Source organism: Moesziomyces antarcticus, assembly GCF_000747765.1.
Source record: "Moesziomyces antarcticus DNA, scaffold: scaffold_v10013, strain JCM 10317, whole genome shotgun sequence".
Taxonomy (NCBI): domain Eukaryota; kingdom Fungi; phylum Basidiomycota; class Ustilaginomycetes; order Ustilaginales; family Ustilaginaceae; genus Moesziomyces; species Moesziomyces antarcticus.
Genome location: NW_014638997.1, coordinates 408,000 through 431,014, shown reverse-complemented (window position 1 = coordinate 431,014; position 23,015 = coordinate 408,000). Strand labels below are relative to the sequence as shown.

The 23,015-nt window shown below is 60.3% G+C and overlaps 8 protein-coding genes across 8 annotated transcripts; 6 read left to right on the top strand and 2 right to left on the bottom strand.

Moving 5' to 3' along the window:
• Positions 1 to 3,708: 3,708 nt before the first annotated feature.
• On the top strand, positions 3,709 to 4,884 carry PAN0_013d4771 (uncharacterized protein; the record flags this gene model as incomplete). The annotated part of the gene is made up of 3 exons (XM_014799899.1): positions 3,709 to 3,773; positions 4,055 to 4,126; positions 4,398 to 4,884. The coding sequence occupies 3 exons, from the start codon at positions 3,709 to 3,711 to the stop codon at positions 4,882 to 4,884; spliced, it is 624 nt and encodes a 207-aa protein (XP_014655385.1).
• Positions 4,885 to 5,648: 764 nt separating this feature from the next.
• PAN0_013d4770 (DNA polymerase alpha catalytic subunit) lies at positions 5,649 to 10,712 on the top strand (the record flags this gene model as incomplete). The annotated part of the gene is made up of 1 exon (XM_014799898.1): positions 5,649 to 10,712. The coding sequence occupies one exon, from the start codon at positions 5,649 to 5,651 to the stop codon at positions 10,710 to 10,712; it is 5,064 nt and encodes a 1,687-aa protein (XP_014655384.1).
• Positions 10,713 to 12,234: 1,522 nt separating this feature from the next.
• On the top strand, positions 12,235 to 13,128 carry PAN0_013d4769 (mitochondrial carrier protein; the record flags this gene model as incomplete). The annotated part of the gene is made up of 1 exon (XM_014799897.1): positions 12,235 to 13,128. One exon carries the CDS (start codon positions 12,235 to 12,237, stop codon positions 13,126 to 13,128), a length of 894 nt encoding a protein of 297 aa, XP_014655383.1.
• A 137-nt stretch (positions 13,129 to 13,265) lies between these two features.
• On the bottom strand, positions 13,266 to 15,491 carry PAN0_013c4768 (uncharacterized protein; the record flags this gene model as incomplete). The annotated part of the gene is made up of 1 exon (XM_014799896.1): positions 13,266 to 15,491. One exon carries the CDS (start codon positions 15,489 to 15,491, stop codon positions 13,266 to 13,268), a length of 2,226 nt encoding a protein of 741 aa, XP_014655382.1.
• Positions 15,492 to 15,954: 463 nt separating this feature from the next.
• PAN0_013d4767 (PX-domain-containing protein) lies at positions 15,955 to 18,093 on the top strand (the record flags this gene model as incomplete). Its single annotated transcript, XM_014799895.1, has 1 exon — positions 15,955 to 18,093. The coding sequence occupies one exon, from the start codon at positions 15,955 to 15,957 to the stop codon at positions 18,091 to 18,093; it is 2,139 nt and encodes a 712-aa protein (XP_014655381.1).
• Positions 18,094 to 18,903: 810 nt separating this feature from the next.
• PAN0_013d4766 (FAD binding domain-containing protein) lies at positions 18,904 to 20,406 on the top strand (the record flags this gene model as incomplete). Its single annotated transcript, XM_014799894.1, has 1 exon — positions 18,904 to 20,406. One exon carries the CDS (start codon positions 18,904 to 18,906, stop codon positions 20,404 to 20,406), a length of 1,503 nt encoding a protein of 500 aa, XP_014655380.1.
• An 86-nt stretch (positions 20,407 to 20,492) lies between these two features.
• On the bottom strand, positions 20,493 to 21,422 carry PAN0_013c4765 (uncharacterized protein; the record flags this gene model as incomplete). The annotated part of the gene is made up of 2 exons (XM_014799893.1): positions 20,493 to 21,327; positions 21,412 to 21,422. The coding sequence occupies 2 exons, from the start codon at positions 21,420 to 21,422 to the stop codon at positions 20,493 to 20,495; spliced, it is 846 nt and encodes a 281-aa protein (XP_014655379.1).
• A 54-nt stretch (positions 21,423 to 21,476) lies between these two features.
• On the top strand, positions 21,477 to 23,014 carry PAN0_013d4764 (uncharacterized protein; the record flags this gene model as incomplete). Its single annotated transcript, XM_014799892.1, has 2 exons — positions 21,477 to 22,921; positions 23,005 to 23,014. 2 exons carry the CDS (start codon positions 21,477 to 21,479, stop codon positions 23,012 to 23,014), a joined length of 1,455 nt encoding a protein of 484 aa, XP_014655378.1.
• Between the last annotated feature and the right edge of the window lies 1 nt (position 23,015).

The following is a 23,015-nucleotide window of genomic DNA, read 5'->3' as shown; positions in this document are numbered from 1 at the left end:
CGGGGAGGGGGGGGGGGGCCYCGTGGCGAGCACGAGGTAAACACGCTTGATCGACAAGGTTAAAAAGTTGCGCTTGCTCTGCAGAGGGCAGATCGCCGTCGAATGATTTTCAGATTTTCGGATTTTCGCATTGCAGCTCCGCAGGCGATGCGGAAATTATTATTATAAATACAAGTTTCGGCTTGCTTTTTGAATTGATCGTTGGGGCCGAGTTGTATCGGCGCTGCACCTACGCTAGGCGACATGTCCAAGTCTGCAGCTCTCAGCTGCACCAAACTCAGTTTTGGGTTGGATGCGAGGCAAGCCCGCGCTGTGCTGCCCTGCAACGTCGCGGCACCCTTGTCTTCATGAAAGAGTGAACAAACATCCATTGGCTCGCTGCTCTAGTGGCCCAGCTATCCCCGACGGCGGATTGAGGCGATTCCCCATCCGGCATTGCCTTTCCCTCACCGATCCACTCCCTCCGCGGCGTCCATCGTGCCTGCCCATCGCCGTGTAGCCTCCAGCTCCGAGCTGAGCTGTACTGACGGCCTTCACGTGTACACGCCGCGGTGATCACGTTGTGGGCCAGACCTCCATCGCGCAGTCGCTGCCACTGTCCAAGGCTGCAAATGTCTAGACCTCCATGACCATTGCTGCTCGCCGTTCCGGTGTTTCGGCAACGCACCGGTCGGCTCGCTAGGCCTCTCGCTACCTACATGGCTTCTTTCTGGGATCCGGAGACGCCGAGTTGTGTCTAGACTCTGACGGGCTCTCCCGTCCGCTTGCGAGCCGAACGGATGAGCTCAGAACTCAACGGGGACCGAGTGTCTGGAACATCCCGGACGACGAGCACGGCTGTCAGCTTTGGATCCGGACAGCAGCGCCAAGCTCATCTATCTGATAGCGCCGCTTGCGGTAGACTGCTGAGCCACGGGACTCGTCTGATCGTCCCCCGAGATCGAGCGAGGAGGCTTCATTGTTGTAGCCTTCTATGCTTGTGGATGTTTGGAGCACCAGAAGAGCACGCTTCAAGATCACTGGTACCAGACTGAAATTTACAGTGGGCAGTCCAACATCCACAAGCGGAAACAATACTATCACATGGACCTCGGTACCAAGCAGGATAATCCGAGTGGCTTTAAAACGCGCGCACTAATGCAACATCGGATCCGATTGATACACGCATGGTGTGTGGCGGAGGAAGCAAAGGGGGTAAGGACAAGTACCAAGGCAGTGGCTGTGGATGGTTTCTGCCAAGCTATCGCGCAGGAATCATGCACTTCCAAACAAAAGTCACAAGGGTCAGAGCGTCGGGCGACCTTGCTGTAAATGGACCTCTTAAAAGCCGCTGCTAGCAAATGTGCGTGACGATCGAGTCTCCTTACCTCTCAAGCCGACGAAGCCACCCGAAAGCCTAAGTTTGGTGCTCGACTCCGTCCACCGCGACTTTTTCTCACCCTGTAGCAGCGGGTTGTCTGCATGGCTGGTACGCAATATCCCATTGCGGATCTCCCAGTGCAGCAACGGCGATATATTGGTAGCCACGCGTCATGCTCCCGTGTGGTGGAGTGTGGTCGTGGCGCCACTGAACCTAGACTATGCCGTTAGGGAGCTCGACGGCCAAATTCCGCTGCGACTGCATGAAATGGGACGCAAAGAAAATCCCGCGGATCGTCGTCTTTTTCCGCGTGGCGTCGCACCGTGTCAAAGTCGTGTGGCTTGCCGATCCCAGTCGATCAGGCTTGGAATGGGTGGCGCACTTACCACACGGTCGGCACCTCGACATCGTGTTGCGTGACAGCTGAGCACGGTTTCCGGGTGACGCCGGATAAAACCAGCTCGCTCCGATCACTTTGTTGCACTTGACTGCCAAGAAACGTGGTTCATCACAGCTGAAAAAAGCGCCCCCTCACAGCTATGTACCACATTCTGCCTGTCTTGTGCATTGATGAGGCTGAATTCAAACGTCAGGACATGCAATTCCGCATTCGATACTGTAGACGGTACGCAGTAAATGCACTCACACGGGACCCTGGCATGGTCCTGCTATAGACCCTGCGCGGACTCAACGTCCCTTCCCGAACAAGTGATTCATCTTCGTCAGCAGCTCAGCCAAATTCGACGCAGCCTGCCATTTATTGTCGGCCTAGTGTGGTCAGCTTTTTTGCACGTTGCTCAGACCAAGGCCGAAGCCAGACCAATGGTTGTTTCGGCAGACTTCTTTCTTGGCATCGAAGCGGCCGAGACAGCAGCCCGAGCTGGCCCGCAGTTCACAGTCTGGATTTGGTTTCACCTCCGTTGCTGACGACCTTCAGCATGGGAGGCATTATCGTGTCGAGATAGTGTCGGGTGCAGTAGACGCTTTAGGGAGGTACCGTTCTGGAACGTTTCTTGGCGGCGGAATAGCTGCGACGCGGCAGAATGAATGTCCGCATATCCGATGCAGAGAAAATCTCAGCAAGGCCCCTGTGGCGCCACGCTAAGTGTGGTCCAGACCGTCAATGCGACAGGGTTTTCCGGCCAAGGACAGGCATGACTGCGGAGGTGTGCAGTGAGTGCATGACGAGCTCACGAGATTCTGCTTGGAAGAATCAGATGCGGCAGATTTGATCGAGTCGCGGGGGATGCAAGGCTGCCGAACCGGGACGAGCGTGCCGAAACTCACACCAAAAAAACTTGGCTGTCAGGATCAGGTTGACCGACTTCCGAGGAAATCCTGATCGGAGACTCATCTTTTTGTTGATGTGGCAGGTGCTGATGACAGAGAAAGGATGACAGTGGCGAGATTGTACAGCCAAGCGGAGCTGGCTGGCGTCAGAAGAGAGCCAATCCGCTCACGATCATGGATGCACGTCACACTGGCCAAGAGGCGTTGCGGCTTGTTTGTCCAGCCGTTTCCGAGCTGTCAAAATTGCATTTCAGGAACGCGTTACCCTGGACAGCGCATTTTCCGATGGAATTTAACGAATTTTTGGCGATTGCCTCACCCAACTCGGTGGCGCAGACCCGCGGCGCACGCAGGTGGATTGGAGCGGAGCCTGGTGTCTGTACACTTCGATCGGCGGACCTCAAGCCTGGCCGCTGAGTGGCTCTTCGTGGACTGTCGTGATGGCACTCAGCAGCATGGTCCATGCACACCAACTCAAAGATCACATGCAGCCGCGACCGAGATGCAGCGTGGCGTGCAAGGTACGGATGCTCGCGTCTTCACCGGCTCGCTCCGGAAATAGATCCTGTGACATGCCTCTTGTCAAAGCCATGCTGGCACGAAGATCACGAAAGCGGTTGAAAGATGGCTCTCGGACTCGTTGAATCGGCGCTTGTTGTGGCCTTTGCGCGACGAGCAACTGCCTTTGAGCGTCTGGCAACTTCGTTCGTTACATGGCCATGTCTCGTGCAAGAGAGTGTACGCGAGGTGCTCTTGCTGTGGCAATCGGAACAACTGGGCCGCGCGCCGTTTGGCTTCGATAATGGACATTTCGGCCACTGATGTGGGGCGACTCAGCGCGCGATCAATGTGTGTCTCGAGCCCTGGATCAGGGGCTCTAGCGTGTTTGCTACGCAAATGGCCGGTGGCTGCGTCCAAAATTGGCTTTGTTTGCTTGATTATAATTCTCACGACGAGGGGTGATGACGAGCGGTCGTGATCCGACGGATTGCGTGTCCACACATCTCCACAGGATCTGAGGTCGATCTTGACCTTTGCTGGAAGGTGATCTCATAAAGATGCAGCTGCTTCCATCGAGCATGATGTTGGTGATGGGAGGATACGGATCACCAGCGCCTGGATGGTCATCGTAGTCGCATGAAAACGGACAGCTGGGTTGGAAGTGGGAGGATCTTGAGGCATTTGCTCGTCTGGGTCAAGAATTTCTTTCCAGCGCCAGCCAGGGCAAAAAAAAAGGGCTCCGCTCGGCATTCTTGCTTTCAGCGCGTTACCCTTCCTGCGTTGCGTGCCGGTGTGCCGCTTTGGCCGCACCCGCCTGCATGCTGCCCGTCCGGCTCGAGTATAGCCACATCCATTTCGCTCGGCCTGTGTTTTCCCATCTCACTGCGCATGATTCGCGGCCAGGCAAGGTCCGAGCAATCCCGACGGCTTCACCTCGCAAGCCCCAGATTTTGACATTGGTGCTCGTCATGGAGAGTACAGTAGATGGGATCTCACGGCTGGACGTCATCCGGACGTGCCAGGCGGAGGATGGTTGCTGTGATGATTCATGCGATCTGTGGTAGTACAGATGACCAAGCTCGCGGCTCCTCATCCGCAGCACACTGACCTGGAAGTGGCCCATGCCTAGCAAACCACTGTCACAGCCTCAGGCTTAAGGCGGACGGAGCTACAGTATTGCATCACTGAGGCTGCAAATTGAGAGAACAGGGCATGGGACTCCACTCAGCTTCGCCATGCACTGCAGAATCGTTTTGGTTGGCGTCTCCTTTGCTGTAATCTTCAGCGTGGATCCATTGTGTGTCCGATCCATGCGTGTCATGTCCGGCGGCCAAATTGACGTCTGTTTCCTTGCAGCTGGTGCTAGTGCTACTCCTCTGTACCGAGGTGGTCTCACTCGGATTAATGCAAGCCTCATCTCGCTACATGACGAATGCCTGGCCGACGAGAAAGGTGTGGAAGCCAAAGACAGGATTCCGCATGTGGAAGATTGTCCGCTCGGCGGTGCAGCGCTTCGCTGTCAGATCTTGCCCAAATCAATCTTGCTGTGGTACCTGGATGTGCCGTGCATACGGGCTTCGGCCGCAAGCTCCAAACATGGCCGTGTGGATGCTGAACACCAAGGGCAGCTTAGACCGCTGAAAGCCAGCACAAGCCGAGGACCGGAGCTCGATCCTTGCACAGACGAGTACGAATGGAGAGGTCGTCATGATCAGCAAGCTGAAGCTCACTAGCTGGTGCAGTCGAAGCTTCTGGCTCCAAGGCTGCTTTGGACCATGGCCATGAGTAGGGTACTGTGTGGTGAGATGAACAAGCAAGCACTGCAACATAGGATCCGACGGAAGTGATCATTACCCTTTGACGTCGAAGTGGACAGGGTCGAGCGGTATGATCCCTGCTTCTCGGTAGTCGCTAGGCGTCGATACGGCGAGGGCAACGTCGACTTCGAGGCGTCGGTCTAACAGCGCTCAGATTTTTTTGGCCTCCGAGGAAAACGCGCCTGTGTCGCGTCGCGAGCTGGCTGGCGCAACGCGGAAATTGGCGTGGGGTGCGTGTTGGCTTTTTTCCTCCACTCAGCCAACACGCGCGCGGGACTGCTGAGCCAGGCTGGCCTTGGAGCTCTGTCCTGCCTTCGCGTCGCTTGAGCGAAGGAGAGAGCAACGCGAGCTGGGCCACGCTGAGCTGAGTGTTGGAAGTTGGTGTTGGGCCCATATACACGAACGCAACGCAGTCGCGAAGGGCGCGTTTGGAGAGCGGCGGGGCGCGCGGACACCAAGCCAACACCAGACGGCGAGCCTGCACTTTCCTTCCAATCACTTCACCCCTGCTCCATCGCCTAAGCTACCGCACATACACATCGACTTCTCTACAGCGCTCAGCCCTTGCATAGTCTACATCCGATCGTCAGTGCCTTGCGCGCATCTCAAAGCTCACGCGGACGGAGCTTCATACTCCTTTCTACGAGTCGACGACTTCTGGCCCGTGGTCATTCCGCACCATGTCGTCCAAAGCCAAGAAGCTGAATGCGCTCGCCGCACTTAAAGCAAAGCGCGATGGTGTTGACCTCCCCTCGGTAAGCATTGCAGCGCTCTCTCACCGCACCGTCGACACTCTGAGCTCCTGCTCACCCGTTCATCTCTGCTTCATCTTGCGGCCACAGACATCCAAGGCGGGCGACAACTCGGACGACGATGCCATCTACGACGAGGTCTCGGAAGACGAGTACCGCTCCATCATCCGCGGCAGGGTCATGGATGACGACTTTATCGAGGACGACGATGGCTCCGGCTACGTAGACCACGGCCAAGACGAGTGGGACCAGCGTGCACGCGCCAACGATGACGACGAAGACGAAGACACCGAAGACGAGCAGGAATACTTTGAGCGCACGGGCAAGCGGAAGCCAAAGAAGGGCACCAAGGCGCGATCCAAGCTCAAAGGCACCGATGCCTCTTCGTCAGCGTATCAGAAGTCGAGTCTGTCGGCAGCTTTCAGCAAGCAGCGCAAAACGGCCAGCGGCCTGTCGAGCGACCTCACAGCGAGTCGTGCGCGCGACGCACAGCGCGTGCGATCCGCTGCCCTCGATGCCTACCGTCCTTCGGTGAGCAAGGAGAAGGAAGACGACTTCATGGCAAGCCTCATGGGCAACCTCGATGAGTTTGGCGCGCAGCCTTCCACGTCGACGCACGACCCCGCAAGCCCCTCGCCCGCCAACCGCCTCTCGACCTCGCTCTCGAAGAAGCGCAAGCAGCACGAGGAGGGTGCATTTTCGCGCTTCCGCACCTCGCACAGCGCCAGCAACGGCTTCACCAGCCCCTCCTCCGGCCCTCCCACCAGCGAGTCCGCACAACCCTCGAGCGACAGCGCTGCACCCAACGTCCACGTCAGCGGCAGCGATACGCCTCCTTGGGGTCCCAACCTAGGCTCGGACCCCGTCTTTGAGCTCGACGACGAGCTGCCCGCTTCCAACAAGAAGCTCCGCGGTCCCAAAGGTTTGCCCAGCCGCATTGGCAGCCTCGGGCTTGGTGAGACCGACGCCGACGTTTTCATCAGCCACCCGTCCAAGCGCGCCGCGGGTCTCACCAACGATGCCCTCGCCTTCAGCGACGACGAGGCTGAAGACCTGGCTGTTCGCCGCGTCGAGGTCGGCTCGATCCCGACCAAGGCCGTCGATGCGCGCGGTCAAGCTTCCCGACCAAAGCAGCCTTCTCCCGCTGCAGCCACGCCGCGGCCCGCCAAGCCCAGCCCCGGCGCCGACGCCAACAAGACACCATCGGCGGCCCCCGCAGCGAGCAAGGAGCAGGAAAAGACGCCCGCCTCCAGGAGCAGCTGGCAGAAGGTGCACAATGACCTCATGAAGAACGTCGAGCCCACCACACCTACTCCGGCCGGTCCCGCAGGCGCCGTCAAGACGGCGGTCGGGAACGCATCACCTTCGGCGGGCAAGGTCAAGGCTTTTGAGGACGACAAGTCGCTCTTCTTCTACTGGCTCGACTATCTCGAGGGCGAGAACGGCGTGGTGTACCTGGTCGGCAAGGTCAAGGACAAGGAGACGGGCAGGTACGTCTCGTGCTGTCTCACGGTCAACGGCATCGAGCGATGCATCTTCCTGCTTCCGCGAGCCAAGCAGCTCGAGAACGGGCACGAGACCGACCGTGCCGTCGGTGAGGACGAGATCTACGACGAGTTCGAGGAGCTCTCGGCCAAGCACGGCATCAAGCGCTTCCTGTCCAAGTGGGTGACACGCAAGTACGCGTTCGAACAGGCGGGCGTGCCGGCGGAGAGCAACTACATGAAGATCCGCTACGGCTTTGACGAGCCGCAGCTGCCGTTCGACTTCAAGGGCCGCACGTTCGGCAAGACATTCGGCACCAACACGTCGCCGTTCGAGCTGCTCGTGGTGAAGCGACGCATCTTCGGCCCGAGCTGGCTCAAGATCTCGAACGCCAGCATCGCCGAAGGCTCGACGCCCATCTCGTGGTGCAAGATGGAGGTCGCCGTCGAGGATCCCAAAGACATTGCGCCGATTTCGGACACAGACACCACGTCGCCACGCGAGACGCCGCCGCTTACCGTCATGTCGCTCGCCATCCGTACGGTGGTCAACCACAAGGAGAACAAGCAGGAGCTTGTGGCGGTCAGCGCACGCACGTGGACGGACCACCAGATCGAAGATCCCACGCCGCCCGAACAGTTGCCCTGCTCCGTATTCACCGCGGTGCGCCCGCTCGGCAGCATGTTCCCGCCCGGCTTCGAGGCCGAGGCGCGCAAGGGCAAGATCAAGGTGCATACCCTCAAGTACGAGCGCATGCTGCTCAACGCGCTGCTTGCGCAGATCCACAATGCCGACCCCGACGTCATCGTCGGCCACGAGTTCAACGGCGTGTCGCTCGACGTGCTGCTGCACCGCATGAAGGATCTGCGTGCGGACCACTGGTCGCGCGTCGGCCGCTTCCGCCGTCCCAAGTGGCCCAAGCTCAAGCAGGGCATGAACCTCAAAATCCTCGCCGGCCGCCTCGTGTGTGATCTGGCCTCGGACAACGGCAAGTCGATGATCGCCTCGACCACCTGGTCGTTGACCGAGATGTGTGCTACGCATCTCAAGATCCAGCGCGAGGACATCGACCCCGAAGAGACGGCATCGTTCTTCGACTCGCTCGCGCCGTCGCCCGAGCGGTTGCTGACGTACGTGCGCCACTGCGAGGTGGACACGTTCTTCCAGATGGCGATTGCGGCCAAGGTGCAGATCCTGCCGCTCACCAAGCAGCTCACCAACCTGGCGGGCAACAGCTGGAACAAGACGCTCAACGGCGGCCGCGCCGAGCGCAACGAGTACATCCTGCTGCACGACTTCCACAGGCAGAAGTACGTCTGCCCGGACAAGATCTCGGCGTGGGAGAAGAAGCAGATCCAGCAGGCGGCCGAGCTCAAGGCCAAGGCTAAGGCCAAGAACGGCGCCGCAGGCAGTGGCACAGCGGCGGCGGCTAGCAGCAAGAAGGACAAGTTCAAGGGCGGTCTGGTGTTCGAGCCCAAGCGTGGGCTGTGGGACAAGTACATCCTCGTCATGGACTTTAACTCGCTGTATCCGTCCATCATCCAGGAGTTCAACATCGACTTTACCACGGTCGAGCGCCCGCCGACACAAGGGCTCGAAGACGACGACGCTGTCAACTCTGCCACCGTCGCCGCCGACGGCGATGCCGAGGCTTCGGCGGAAGGTGTTGTGGATGGCGACAAGATCCCCGACGTGCCGTCGTCGGATGTGGAGCAGGGCGTGCTTCCGCGCATCATTGCACAGCTCGTGGCGCGGCGTCGGCAGGTCAAGTCGCTCATGAAGGACAAGTCGGCGACGCCGTCGCAGCTGATGCAGTGGAACATCAAGCAGCTCGCGCTCAAGCTCACGGCCAACTCGATGTACGGCTGTCTGGGATTCGAAAACTCGCGCTTCTACGCGCGCCCGCTCGCCGCGCTGACGACGTTCAAGGGCCGCGAAATCCTGACGGCCACCAAGGACCTTGCCGAGTCGATGCTGCTCGACGTCGTGTACGGCGACACGGACAGTGTGATGATCAACACTAACGCCACCGAGTACCGCGAGGCGATCCGGATCGGGCTCGAGTTCAAAAAGGCGGTCAACGAGCGCTACCGCTTGCTGGAGATCGACATTGACGGCGTGTTCGAGCGCATGCTGCTGCTGCAGAAGAAAAAGTACGCGGCGGTCATGGTGGACGACGACGGCAAACGCACCACCGAGATCAAGGGTCTCGACATGAAGCGTCGCGAGTACTCGGCGCTTAGCAAGAACGTCTCGAACTACGTGCTGGAGCAGATCCTGTCCGGACAGCCGACCGAGGTGGTGGTGGAGCACATCCACGAGTACCTCGGCGACATGGCGGACAGGATCAAGCGCGGCGAGGTGGCGCTGGAGGATTTCATCATCTACAAGCGGCTCGGAAAGAATCCGGAGGACTATCCGGACGTCAAGTCGCAGCCGCACGTCCAGGTGGCTCTGCGCGTCAAGGCGCGCGGCGGCAGCGCCAGGATGGGCGACGTGATCCCCTACATCTTTTGCCTGGGCGACGACGGGGCGTCGAGCACCAAGAGCGCACAGGCGGATCGGGCGCACCATCCGGACGAGCTCCGACGCAAGGAGAGCGAGCTCAAGGTGGACTACGAGCACTACCTGGCGCTGCAGATCCTGCCACCCATCGAGAGGCTGTGCGAGAGCATCGAGGGTACCGACCGCTCGAGGCTGGCGGAGTGTCTCGGGCTGGATCCCACCAAGTACTCGCATGTCTCGGCGTCGGCAGGTGGCGCAGGCATGGGCGATCGCGAGTTCGCCACGCTCGACTCGCAGATCCCTGATGAGGTGAGGTTTGCGCGCTGCGAGCCGCTCGAGCTGACGTGTCCATCGTGTCGCGAAACGAGTCGCTTCCTGGGTCCGGCGCACCGCGCGTCGTCGTCGACGGCGAGCAGTGTGCTACGCGACTCGACCAACGCCAAGCCGGAGGAGCGCAATGCGATTTCGACCAAGGGCATTCGATGCACCAATGCGGCGTGCCAGCGAATGCTGCCGCTGGCGACGGTGTCGATCCAGCTGGAGCTGGCCATCCGCAAGTATGTCGAGCGCTACTATGCCGGATGGACCGAGTGTAGCGATGCCAACTGCCACAGCCGCACGCGCATGGCGAGCGTGTACGCCAAGCGCTGCATCGCCGTGCACGACTCCAAGTCCGCCGCGCTCCTCGATGCCACCTCGACTGTCGGCGGCCAGCTGGCTTGCCGAGGCCGCGTGGAGCCGTGCTACCGCGACAAGCAGCTGTACGATCAGCTCATTTATTTCGAGTCGCTCGTCGATGCCGCGCGCATCCGCGAAAGGGTGGTGGGCAAGGGAACGTCGCAGACACCCAACATCAAGGCGTGGCACGACGAGGTGCTCGCCACACTCGACATCAACAAGCGCGAACTCGACATGCTCCACAAGACCATCGACAAGTACCTCGCCAAAAACGGAAGGCGGTTCGTCAAGCTCGCGAGCCTCTTCCGCTTTATGAAGGTTTAAAGACCCTCCAGGCCGTGATCCGTTTCCATTTCTCATGCTGCATTTTTCATTTGTATCGCGCTGTGTTGTTTCAGTTCAGGTCAATTCTCAGTAAAGATCGTCAAAGGAGCTGCACGTGCGATCTCGTTCGTGTGAGAGGATTGACAGTGTGACCGATGAATTGCATGATGCCCAAGCAAGGAACCTGATCATTAGAGGAAGCGTGGACGCAGGAAGAGCAGGAATACTGGGTCAGTCCGTGTCATAATCGCAATGTGACCGGCTAGGCCTCTCTCTCTTCGATCCTCTCTTGATCCATGGCGCGCACGCTCGGGTGCCGAGGAAGGGGGCGGAATCAGTGTAACTATGACTAAAAGTAAACTCGAACTCCTCGCCAAGTCGGTGGATTGGTAGATCCGAGTGACAAGGCTCTGAGCAAAATGGGATATGATCATCATTTGGAGCTGTCCCTTTGTTGCGTGTCGTTGCAAGGGCTCGACAGCGATCGCGTCGGGGATCGAAAGGGCGAAGAAGGCGCCAGAGATCGAGGAGAGACGAAGCGGAGGGGCCGAAGACTATCGGAAGACTTACTGTCCAGGTTTTGCACCGCACCCTTGTCGATCCTGGGGCCTTGCGACTGCAGCAACACGGAGCAATACAAGGGTCCGGAATGGACGACGACGGTGCGGGTGGTGTGAAGGAGAGAAGCAGAGGGGGCGAATGGAGAGACTGGACCAGGCCGAGCTTTGCGAAGAATCTAGATGCGGCCGCAGCTGCGGAAGGAAAAAATCCGCTGGCGAGCTGCATCACGTGCCGCAGCCCACACTCCCGATCCATCGGCGTCACTCAAGGACGTCCCAACAGCGCTCTAACAACATCGGTCCGGGCGCTTCCGTTCCAGGCTACTCTGGCCTGATTTCACCGTGGGGATGGCCCGTTCAAAGCGTTCGGTCCAGACAGGCACCGGCTCACGATGCTGCAGCCATACTGTTTGCCCCTGGTGTGTCGACCCGCCGAAAGCGAGTAGCCGGTACGATGGATGAGCGTCCGCCCGTGCAATCACGAGCCAAAAAGAAATGGTTGGCTGCGCACGCGGGATCGCCCGGCTCAATCGACGCGCATTATCGGCAGTAGCAGGGCGCGCTCTTTTTTTTTTTTTGGGTTGGAAATTAATCTCGATATCAGACAAATCGACAACCGGCTAAGTCAAGTTGGCTTCGTGGCGGGGCATCCCACCGTGTTTCCGCGGCTCGCGCTTCTTTTTTTTTCTTCGGCTGTTCTTCTCATGTCGGGGCGATAAAAAAAAGTGGGAAAGCAAAAAGAAGAGGGAGAGGGAGGCAGCAGCCGGTGCAGGCTGGACGCCTTCGCTGTGGACGATGGAATCGGTCGGGTTGGGGATTCTGACTCGTCTAGCAAGCACGGTCCCCGCCTTCCGAGAAGTTGTGGTGAGCTGCATACGCTGTCCCTGCGAATCTTGTTTCTTGCCAACCACCTCTATCCTCGCACCCTTCCACCTCCCCTGCTCCTTTTCTGCACGTATACCATGTCGCCACCTCCTTCTGGCGGCAAGCGCGAGTCGGCGCAGGCGCGTCTGCTCGGTTCGGGTCTGTCGGGCATCGCTGAGCTGCTCGTCTTCCACCCGGTCGACACGGTGGCCAAGCGACTCATGTCGAACAAGACGTCCGGCCTGTCGATGGCGCAGGTGGTGTTCAAGGACAAGGCGACCGCCAACGTCTCGACCAAGTTCCTCTCGCTCTTCCCCGGTCTCGGTTATGCTGCGGGTTACAAGGTGCTTCAGCGCATCTACAAGTTCGGTGGTCAGCCGTACTTTAACGACTACCTCACGACGCATCACAAGAAGCAGTTCGAAAACGTGTTTGGCGAACGTACGGGTAAGGCGGTTATGTCTGCCACTGCTGGTTCGCTCACGGGCATCGGCGAGATCGTCTTGCTGCCGTTGGATGTGCTCAAGATCAAGCGTCAGACCAACCCGGAGGCATTCCGCTCGCGTGGATTCCTGCGCATCCTTGCCGACGAGAACGTCAACCTCTACCGTGGTTGGGGCTGGACCGCTGCTCGAAACGCTCCTGGATCCTTTGCTCTTTTCGGTGGATCCGCCTTCACAAAGGAATACATCTTTGGCCTCAAGAACTACAACGACGCTACATGGACGCAGAACTTCTTCGCCTCCATCGGCGGTTCCGTCGCATCCATCACCGTCGCTGCCCCCCTCGACGTCGTCAAGACGCGCATCCAAAACGCCAACTTCGAATCCAAGGTCGGCGGCGTACAGATCATCAAGGACATGGTCAAAAACGAGGGCTTCAGCGCCTTCTTCAAGGGCCTCACCCCCAAGGTGCTCGTCGTAGGCCCCAAGCTCGTCTTCTCCTTCACCATCGCCCAGAGCCTCATCCCCTTCTTTGGCAAGTACGTCTAGAGAGATTCAAGCCGAAATTGTATATAGTTGCCCACACAGCATGCAAAGCATCCCCACCATTCGACCAATCAGCATCGGATCAGCCGACACACATGCGGAGCAGACACACAACATGGTGGATGGCGGCACGACTAAGGCTACAGCTCAAGATGCTCTGCGATGTTGGGAGCGATGGTCTTTGTGTCGCGCTTGTCGCCCTCGCCCTCGCTCTCGCGCGCTTTGGCGTCGTAGAAGCGTTTGGCGCGCTCGGATAAGCTGTCGCCCACCTTTTCCATGCGTAAAGTCGGAGGCTGCTTGTGCTTGGCCCCCTTGGCCGGCTTGTCGGCCGCATCTTTGCCTGCATGCCCACCACCCGTCACAGCCGCCATGAGCCGGTTGTACAGCTTGGCCACCTCTTCCGGCGTCTGCTTCTTCGCATCGTCCCTCGGCTCGCCTGCATCGCCTGCGTCGCCACTCGACTGCTTCTGCTGCTCGCGATTGAGCACCTGCGAGATCTTTTCGGCGAGTTTGCGTTCCAGACTGCCGCCTTGGTCGCCGCGCAGCACCGAGAGAAAGTCGTCCATGTCGAGCTCGATCTCGAGCGCACCATCGTCGTCGCTGCGTTTCTTGCCGCCCTCGCGCCGCCGCGATTCCTTGCCTTCGCGTGGTGGAGAGGGATCGGCGCTAGCGACGTCGTCAATCTCGTTGACTACCAGCTTGCCGTCCTCGTCGATGCCGACCTCGACCATGATCTCGTCCGACTCCGGGTCGCCAAACGACAGCAACTCGTCGTCGTGCTCGTGGCCATGGCCGTGCTCGTGCTCGTGATCGTGATCATGTTCGTGGTCGTGGTACTGGTGGAAAAGCGCACCATGCCCGCCGAGCGCCTCGTCGTAGTAGTCGTCGTAGACCGAGCTGAAGCGCGAAATGTCGCCGTACGTGTGGGTGCTGGCGGTCTCCTGTGCAGCGTCCGCGTCCTTGACAGACGTCGCATGCGAGTCTTGTGCAGCTTGCGCTTGCTGCTTGGCATCCTTTGCGGCCTGAAGCTGCGACAGGGGCGGCTGGAGCACCTTGTCCGGCTCGCCCAGCGTGGGTCCTTGGTAGGTGTCTTCGACGATCTTGTGGCATTGCACAGGCAGCGGCGCCTCTTGCTTTTCGGAGCCAAAGGCGGGATCGGCGCACAGGCGTGGCGTTTCGATGACGAGGACGTAGTTGCAGATGGTGGTCTCCTTGAACATGACGATGCGGTCCTCGAGGGGCTTGCGGTTGGAGCAGTGGAACTGCACCTCTATGCTCCTGGGTTGGTGGTTCATGTCGCACATGGTGCCGTTGGTCCAGCGCTGGGTGAGGAAGCGGTGGCGCTGCGAGTCATGCGCGCCGGCAGAGGAGGCGTGTCCGCTGGATTCGACCGCATGGCTCTGCGAACCTGCGAGCTGAGCCAGCGCCTTGGCCTCGGCGGCGTACAGCTCGTCCTCGTCCCAGTCGCCAAACTGCACCTCTTCGACCAGGTCGAGACCCGCCGCACTGGCGTACGATTGCCATCGACGGTCCGACGACACGGCGTTGGATGCTGCAGGAGCAGGCTTGGACAGATCGCTGAGGGGCTGCTGCGAATGTCGCTGGTGGCTCTGGTCGTCGCCTACGATGTCTTCGTTCTGAGGCGTCCAGCGGCCGAGGATGAAGGCGGGATACTCGGGATCGGCGATGGGATGCTGTAGGCTGCTGACCTTTTTGGCGGCTTCCTGCGCTGCCTTTTCGCCATTGGTGCCTCCGCCGGCTGCCTTGAACGCCTTTTGGGCTGCGGTCTGTGCGCCGAGGCGTCGGAACTGGCGCACCTCGCGTCCATAGCAGAAGCTGTAGGTAAACCAGTCAAAGGTGTGGTAGAGACACACCTTTTTGAGCGGCTCCAGAAGGTTTTGGGCATTGCGGAGCAGGTCCTGGCGCGAGCGAGATGGGCCTGCATCGGCCGTACGCTGCTCCTTTGCAGACGACGATGTAAAGTCCGGTATGGAGCAGAGGTGAAGATCGGTTGGTGAAGAGCGTTGTAGCGACCATTGGAGGACATGCGGCGCGTTGCGAGATGGATCGTGGAAGTTTTCGCCGGCTTGACCTGCTACAGCGAGGGAGGAAGTAGACTCGGATGAAGAGGACGACGCCTGGTGTTGGTGCTGTTCGAGGATTGCCGAAGCGTGGCTCCGCTTGACCGGCAATGGCGCATCCTTTGTGTTGACGCTGCCTAGCTGAACTTGGAAGGCCGGTTGGGCGAAGACATCGCGGGGGAAGCCAGCCGAAGTGGAGATGGTGGCGTCGACGGTGCAAGCCTGCAGATACAGCAGACCGAGTAGAAGTAGTATTGACTTGGAGCGGGTGGGTGCAGGCGTCATAGTGGCATTTGACACTAGCTTGCTCCACAGGCGCAATGTGTCCTGGATGTCGGATGTGGTGTGGTAGCGAGGTGGCAAGCAGAGATCAACTCCCCGCAGAGTCACAGTGGGGACTGAGCGCACTGTCCAACGTCACGGAGGCCAGTTGCATGCATGAGCGCCGCGCTGAGCTGGAAGGGTTGGCCGTCAGGGTCTCAGTTCGAGTGGGCGTCTTTTCGCACGACAAGCGCAGCCTTCTCGCACTGTAGCCAGGAACCGTGGCGGCGGCGGAGAGAGAGAAGAGAGGGGCGCAGCAGCCATGTGGAGTTTTCCCCTCGAAACGCGCTCTGCAGTTGGGATTTCGAGGTCGATTTTGGCTGGACTGGCAGGGCAGTTGAGTGTGCGTGCACAGGCCCCAATTTTGGAAATCGATGCTGCGCCCTGCTGGGCAGTGCCGGCCAAAGCAAGTTGGAGTCGTCGCCCGATGCAGTGCGCAGCCTCCGCTCTCCACCATCCCTATCATCCAACGACGCTCGACTCAGCGCATCGCCTCGTCGTTTCTTCTGATATCAAAGCCGGTCAATACGCGTATACTACCTGTGGAGCGACCGTAGAGTCTCGACATCCATCCAGTGTCCTGTTCCAACCTCAACCGCGCCGGCGCATCTTGGTCAGCACGATGAGCTCACAACCTCACGAGGACTTGAATCCGTTCCAGATTCCAGACGACGAGAACACCACGCGCAAGCCGTCGCCAGCCGCCGAAAGCTCAGCCACGTCGTCGCACTCATCGCTCACGCATGATGCACCCGATGCCGGTGCTTCGACATCGAACCGCGTGCAGGAGGATGACGACGACGACGGCTGGACGGGCTCATCTTCGCGCGCTCAAATCAACACGGCCGACCAAGGCACGGGTAACACTGGCACTACCGCCGCCGCTGCCGCCACCTCGTCGCCCTCTTCGATTAGCCGAGCGACGTTTGCGTCACCACCTTCTGTGATCGAGATTGTGGATGCGCAAAAGTCGGGCGATGGCGGCTCGTCGTTCATCGTCTACGTCATCCGCAATGGAAGCACGGAGGCGAAGCGTCGGTACTCTGAATTCGAGGCGCTGCGCGAGGCGCTCATCCGACTGCATCCGACCATCATCATCGCGCCGATCCCGTCGAAGCACTCGCTGTCGGACTACGCAGCCAAGCAGAGCAAAGCCAAGGAGGATGCGACGATCATTGCGCGGCGCAAGCGCATGCTGCAGAGCTTCCTGCGGCGGTGCGACAACCATCCGAAGCTGCGGGGCGACGAGGTGCTGCAAAAGTTCCTCGACGGGCGGTACCACTGGAACGACATCACGGCCTCGCCTCCGCTCGTGCATCTGCCCAAGAACAACCTGCGCGCGCCCGTGCAGAATCCGGCGGATCCGCACGCGAGTCCTGCGTACGCGCATCTGCCGCTGCCGTCGTCGGTGACGTCGCTGCGGCAGCCGAACCAGCGCTTCATCGACTCGGAGGCGTTCACGAACCGATTCGCCAACCATCTGTCCGGCAGCATGGAGAAGGTGAATCGGCGTCTCATGCGGCGATGGACCGAGGCGTCGACGGACTATGCCGAGCTGGGCGCCATCCTCAACGGCTTCTCGCTCACCGAGTCGGGCGAGCTGGCCACGGCGATCGAGCGCACGGGCCAGGCGGCGGACGCGGCGTACATCGCCACGGGCCACATGCTCAAGGAATGGGAGGAGAAGTTTACGGAGCCGCTGCACGAGTATGCGCAGTTTGCGAGCATCCTGCAGAAGCTGCTCAAGTGGCGCCATCTGAAGCATCTGCAGTACGAGCTGGCGCAGGACGCGCTCGAGGCGAAGAAGACGCAGCTGGAGGAGCTGGAGCGTGTGGAGAACGAGGCGAGGCGGCTGGAGGAGGCGCTGGAGCGCGGTGGAGCCGGGCTGATCGGCAGCGGAGGACGTGTGACGGGCGGTGGGATCGATGCGAACGGCATCCGCGACGGTGTTGGCTCTGGCTTCCGCGCATCTGCTTCGGTGTACGGACGAGCGAGTGGCGAGGGCGAAGCGGAGAGCGCGGGCCAGGGCCAGGGCAAGAGCAGCGGCGATGATGCAACGGGCCCGGCGGGGGAGAGCGGAGGAGCCAACGGAACGGCGAGCGTGCGGTCGCGAGCAGCGTCGCCGCCTGCGTCGCCGTCGAAGCGATCGTCGTCGCGCTCGACGGGCTACGGCCTGTTGGGCGCCATCACACACACGTTCCAGAGCGTCATGGACGTGGACCGGGATGCGTCGCGCCGCAACAACATCTCGAAGCTGCGCGAGGAGATTGCGCTGCTCGAGGAAGGCGTGGCGCTCACGTCGAACGATCTGCACTATGCCACGACGGCGATCCAGACGGATCTGGACCGGTTCCAGCGTCAAAAGGTGAGCGACCTGCGCGACATGATGCTCGAGTTTGCACGCATGCACCGCGAGTTTGCGCAGGCGAATCTGGACAACTGGAAGGAGGCCAAGCAGGCGATCGAGGCGGTGCACAGGCCCGAGGGCATGCCGGAAAGCAGCCTGGTGAGGCGCGACCGCGAAGGTGCCAGCACGCCCGGAGCCACGTCGCGACGACGCCCGTAGCATCCGTCTCACAGCCAACCCCAGTGCACGAATGGCATTTTACGAACCTACTTTTCTACGAACGGCAAATGGACTGTGGAAGCGAGATGAGATCTGGGGCCACGTGCGGCGGGATGTGGTGCTGATGCGCGCGCGCGCGCGGAAGTGGGAGCGAGCAAGGAGCGAGCAAGTGGTAAGGGTGTGTTTGAGCTAGGCGAGGTTGTCGGAGCGTATCGCGCGGGGGGGTGGAGCGGGAAGCCCAAAGCGTGCATTGCCAGACGGAGCGGAAAATCCTACGGAACAATCGAAGCCAGAAAGCCGGAAAGCGGGAAAGAGGGGGCGAGAAAGGGGATGCGCAGGTCCCGCTCGCCAGGCGAATCCAAGCTAAGCGAGCCGCTTTCCTGCAGGATTTTCCCATTCGCCGCAGCGGAGATTCCTTTTCCACACCGAGGGAGACGCGCGGCAACGCACAAGACGGCGCTTCCATGCAGCTGCTGCCACCAACCCTACCCGCGCCTGCACAAAAAACAAGCTCGGGGTGGCGTGAGATTTTGCGCTTTTGGCCACCCAATCCTTGGTCCGGGCTGGATGGCGCTCGATGGCACCCGATGGCGGCGGCTTGACAACCGAACACCGCACCGGCTCGTTGCTGCAGATGCACAACCGTCGGAAGCCTATGCTCACGCTCAAACCTCGTCTTGGCAAGTCAAGAAAGCCTGCGCAGCGCTGCGGCTGAAAAGTCGTATATAACAATGCCCTCCGCTTGACTGGCATACACCTGCCTCCCACATCCCTCCTTCTTTCCTTACAGTCTTTGGTTCGGTGGTGAATATGCGCGCTGCCTCACTGTTCACCTTGATGGCGGCTACGGTCTCGACGCTCGTTACGGCTGCACCTCCTGCACCGGGGGCAGCCGTGTGTGCCGATTTGGCCAAGGCCTTCCCCGCCACCTCTGGCAACGATGCAGTACTCACCTCTTCCGACGGTCAACCCTACACGGCGGCTCAAACCGCGGGATTCAACCCGCTCAACAACAAGCTCGCCCCGGCATGCATTGTGCAGCCGACGTCGCAGGCGCAGGTAGCCACCGTCATGAAGTCGATCTACCGTCACCAGGCCAACTATGCCGTGCGCTCGGGCGGGCATACTGGTATGGCTGGATGGGACAGCGTCCAGAACGGCGTGCTCATCGACATGTCCAAACTCACCGACTTTTCGTTCAACGTGAAGCCCGGAACGATCTTTGTTGAGCCCGGGCTGCGGTGGGGCGATATCTACAAGCGTGCGGCCGAGTACGGTGTGGCACCCATGGGTGGCCGAGTCCAGCATGTGGGCACGGGGCTTGTGCTGGGTGGAGGGCTGAGTTTGCTCTCGCCCCAGTATGGCTATGCGTGCGATGGGTTGGTGTCGGCAGAGATCGTTATGGTCGATGGAAGCACCCGCCGTGTGACAGCCGAGACGGACCCGCAACTCTTCCGTGCAATCAAGGGCGGTGGTGGAAGGTTCGGCATCGTAACGAGGTACGAGCTCAAGGCCTACCCGACGGGCACGAATGACGACAAGAACTGGTACGGCGGTTCCATCACCGCACTCACCCCCGAGGGCATGGATCTTATGGTGCAGTACACCGAAAAGTTCGTCGCAGCCACCGACGATCCCAAGGCCACTCTGCTCACCAACGTCGGCATGCTCAAGCAAAACGGCGCTCCGCTCTACCTCGGTTCGGGCTTCCTCTTCTACAAGGGCACGCAGGACGACTTCAACGCCGCATTCAAGGACTTCCTCTCCATCCCCGGTATTATTGCTCAAACTCAGCCCATGAGCTACCTCGAGGCTACCGCCGTTACGCCGCTGGGCTGGGCACCCACCCAGGCGTACAAGTGGCTCGGCGGATCGCTCTACCCCAACTCATCCCCCAATGGATGGCAGGCTACATGGGACAACGTTAAAGCCTTCCTGCACAGGAACGAGGCCGTGCTTGAGTCGGCCTTCTTCTCGCTCACCCCCGTCAAGACGAATCAGATCGAACAGGGATACCAGAACGGCGGAAACGCGATTGCGCCCCCGAGGGGAAAGAGCTACGTCCACTGGCTCTTTAGCAACATCCTCGCTCCCGGCACCACCGCTTTCCCCCAGGCGCTCGAGAACGATCGAATGGCATTCTTGCAGCAGAATCCCAGCAGCCCAGGTCTGCCTCTGTTCCTCAACGAGGTGGATGCGACGCAGAAGACGTTCCAGTCGTACGGATGGTTCCCCCAGCTGCTCAAGCAGTACTATAAGGCCGACCCCACCGCATTCAGCATGCGAAAGCAACAGGGTCCCACCTTCTGGTAAAACCTCCTTTCTCCCTTCTTTTTCTCCCCCTTTTGAAGTAAAGGTCATCCGTCACGTAGCACGCTTGGAAATGGATCATGCACGTCTTATTGAGGTGCAATGGCGCTGTGCACAAGCTCGAGGAAGGATTCGGTCGAGTTGTGAGGCTGCCGTGAGCGGAAGAGCGTGTATGCGCCGCGAACAATGTCGCGAATCGCTGCATCTTCGTCACCATCCATCGGCGTGTGTGCAGGGTCGGTTGCCACTGCAGTTGGCTGGGCTGGGGCAGTGTCGGGTGCGGGATCGTCGAATCCGGACCAGAACTCGTCGGCGTCATTGATGTATTCCGCCGCAGCCGGTGCGTCTTCATCATGCACATTGCAGCTTTCCCAGCACGCCGGGGTGTGACGATGCAGGCCTGTGAGCGGATCGTCGAATGCAAACAGGTTGTCGAGCTTGACGTCCGTGCCGTCCCGCACGACGCTCATGTAGAGCATTGCAAGATCGGGGTCGTCCGGGAATTGGACGAGCAAGCGGCCCGTGCCGTGCCACTCGTCTTTGCACTGCAGTGTCAAGCGCTCCATGTCGATCGGATCGTGATCGCCCTCGGCAGCGATGTCGAGCGTTTTGCGTCGCTGCACAAAGAAGCTGCGCGCTGCAGTATCGACATTGAGCGGGGAGCGATGCACTTCGATTGGGTCGCGACAGAGCCACCGGACGAACGCTCGTCGCAAGTCGGATGACGAATCGCTCCAGTCCGTATGTGTATCTTCGAGGTCCGGTGCAAAGGGCGCGGTGCGCGCAAGACCCAGCATGCGCTGTCGCATGTGCACATCGTCGCTGAGCACCGACGCGTCGATGTGGATCGGATCGCTCAGCAGCAGCGACGCCAGCAGCGTGCGCACCCCCGTACTTGCATCATATGCAGCGTGCGATGCCATGCTGTATGCCAACGCCGAGCGAAAGGTGGTGGGTGAGAAGGACGATGTCGTGCGGCTTTGAGGAGCGAAAAATTGGCCGACTTACACGGCGCTCATTTCGCCGACATGCGACTGAGCCTTTCATCACCTCCACCATCCCGCACCGGCGCCATGCGCCTCCCGCGCGCCCTACTTGTCAGCCACATTCGATCCTTGAGCCAATCGACGTCCGTTCCACGCATGGCCGAGGCAGGCCCTTCTGGCCCGCGCACGCGGCGCGCACGCCGGCCACCACCCACCTCGCTGCCGGACCACTTTTCGCGCAAAGGCTATCTGTCGGTCTCGGACCTTGTCGGGCCGTCGTGGTGCGAGTACGCATACCAGTACAACATCCTGTCGCTCTCGCACCTCCCTCCCGCGCTGCGGCCCGAGACGATCACGACGGAAGCAGGACAGACGCTCGCAGCAGCAGCCGACCGCGTGGCCGCCAAGGAAGTCACGCTCAACGCGGGCAAGGCGGTGCACTCGGTGCTCGAAGCCCAAGTCGCACCCGCGCAGGTGCACGTCGAAACACACACCAAGGAGGATGCATGGGCTCTGAGGCTGTTTAATTTGTGGTGCGATATCCGCAGCCTCGTACGGCTCCAACCCAAGCCGCCAGCGAAAGGGAGCACCAAAGGGAAGGAGGCGTGCGTGCGCGAGATCCCCGTATACGGCTGGATCCACGACGTGTTTGTCACGGGCGTCGTCGACGAGCTCTCCAAAAGCCCACTCGCAGCCACGGATGACAAGCAGAAGGTTTGGGCGAGCCAGGAAGAGTGGAAGAAGGATGCGCGGCGCAAAGCCAAGAAGAGCGATGCCAAGCCCGCACGCACACTCAGCGCGTTCTTCAGCACGGCCACGCCCGCATCGCAGCCCACGGAGGATGTGGAGCCATCGCAGGACGCAGAGCCAACAAAAGATGCGGGGAGAGAAGGGTGGGGCTACTTTCTGACGGACACCAAGACGCGATACTCGGCATGGGTGCCAGCGGAGGACGACCAGCACAGTGCGCGCATGCAGTGCATGACGTACAAGCGTCTACTTGACGGTCTATGCCTTGGTGCTCTGCCCTCTGCATCTTCCGAGTACGGTCTCGATCCAAATGCGACGCCGATGGACTGGCCACGTACATTCCGCCATCTCGGCTTGGATGCAGACCGGCCGCTGTCGGCGTCGTTTGTGCGCGATGCCGCACCGGTGTGCGAGAGCTGGGGCACGGATCTGGCGCTGTTCGTGGCGCAGCACGATGCGGACATGTGTACGCTCCACCACATCCGGCTCTTGCTCGACTCGGCCCTGCGTGAGTGGATCCACGATGCACAGCGCGGCGCATCCCAGCAAAAGTGTCCACTCATCCAGCAGCTCGAATTGTGCTATCGCTCCCGGCGCAAACGACGTGCATCGGCAGAGGAGCACAAGGACGGCATCATCGGCGTGGTCAAGTTCGCTCACGACCCGACGGGGGTGGATGCATTCCTGGCCGATGCGGTGAGCATGTGGAAGGGTCAACGTGCACTGGTGGGTGTGGATGTACAGCACACACGGCGATGCTGGTCGTGCGAATGGCAGAACGCGTGCGAATGGCGACTGTCCAAATCCACCCCCGCACCCGAAACACACGCGGCACACCACGATCAGCAAGAACAACAAGATCAAGACGTGGATGAA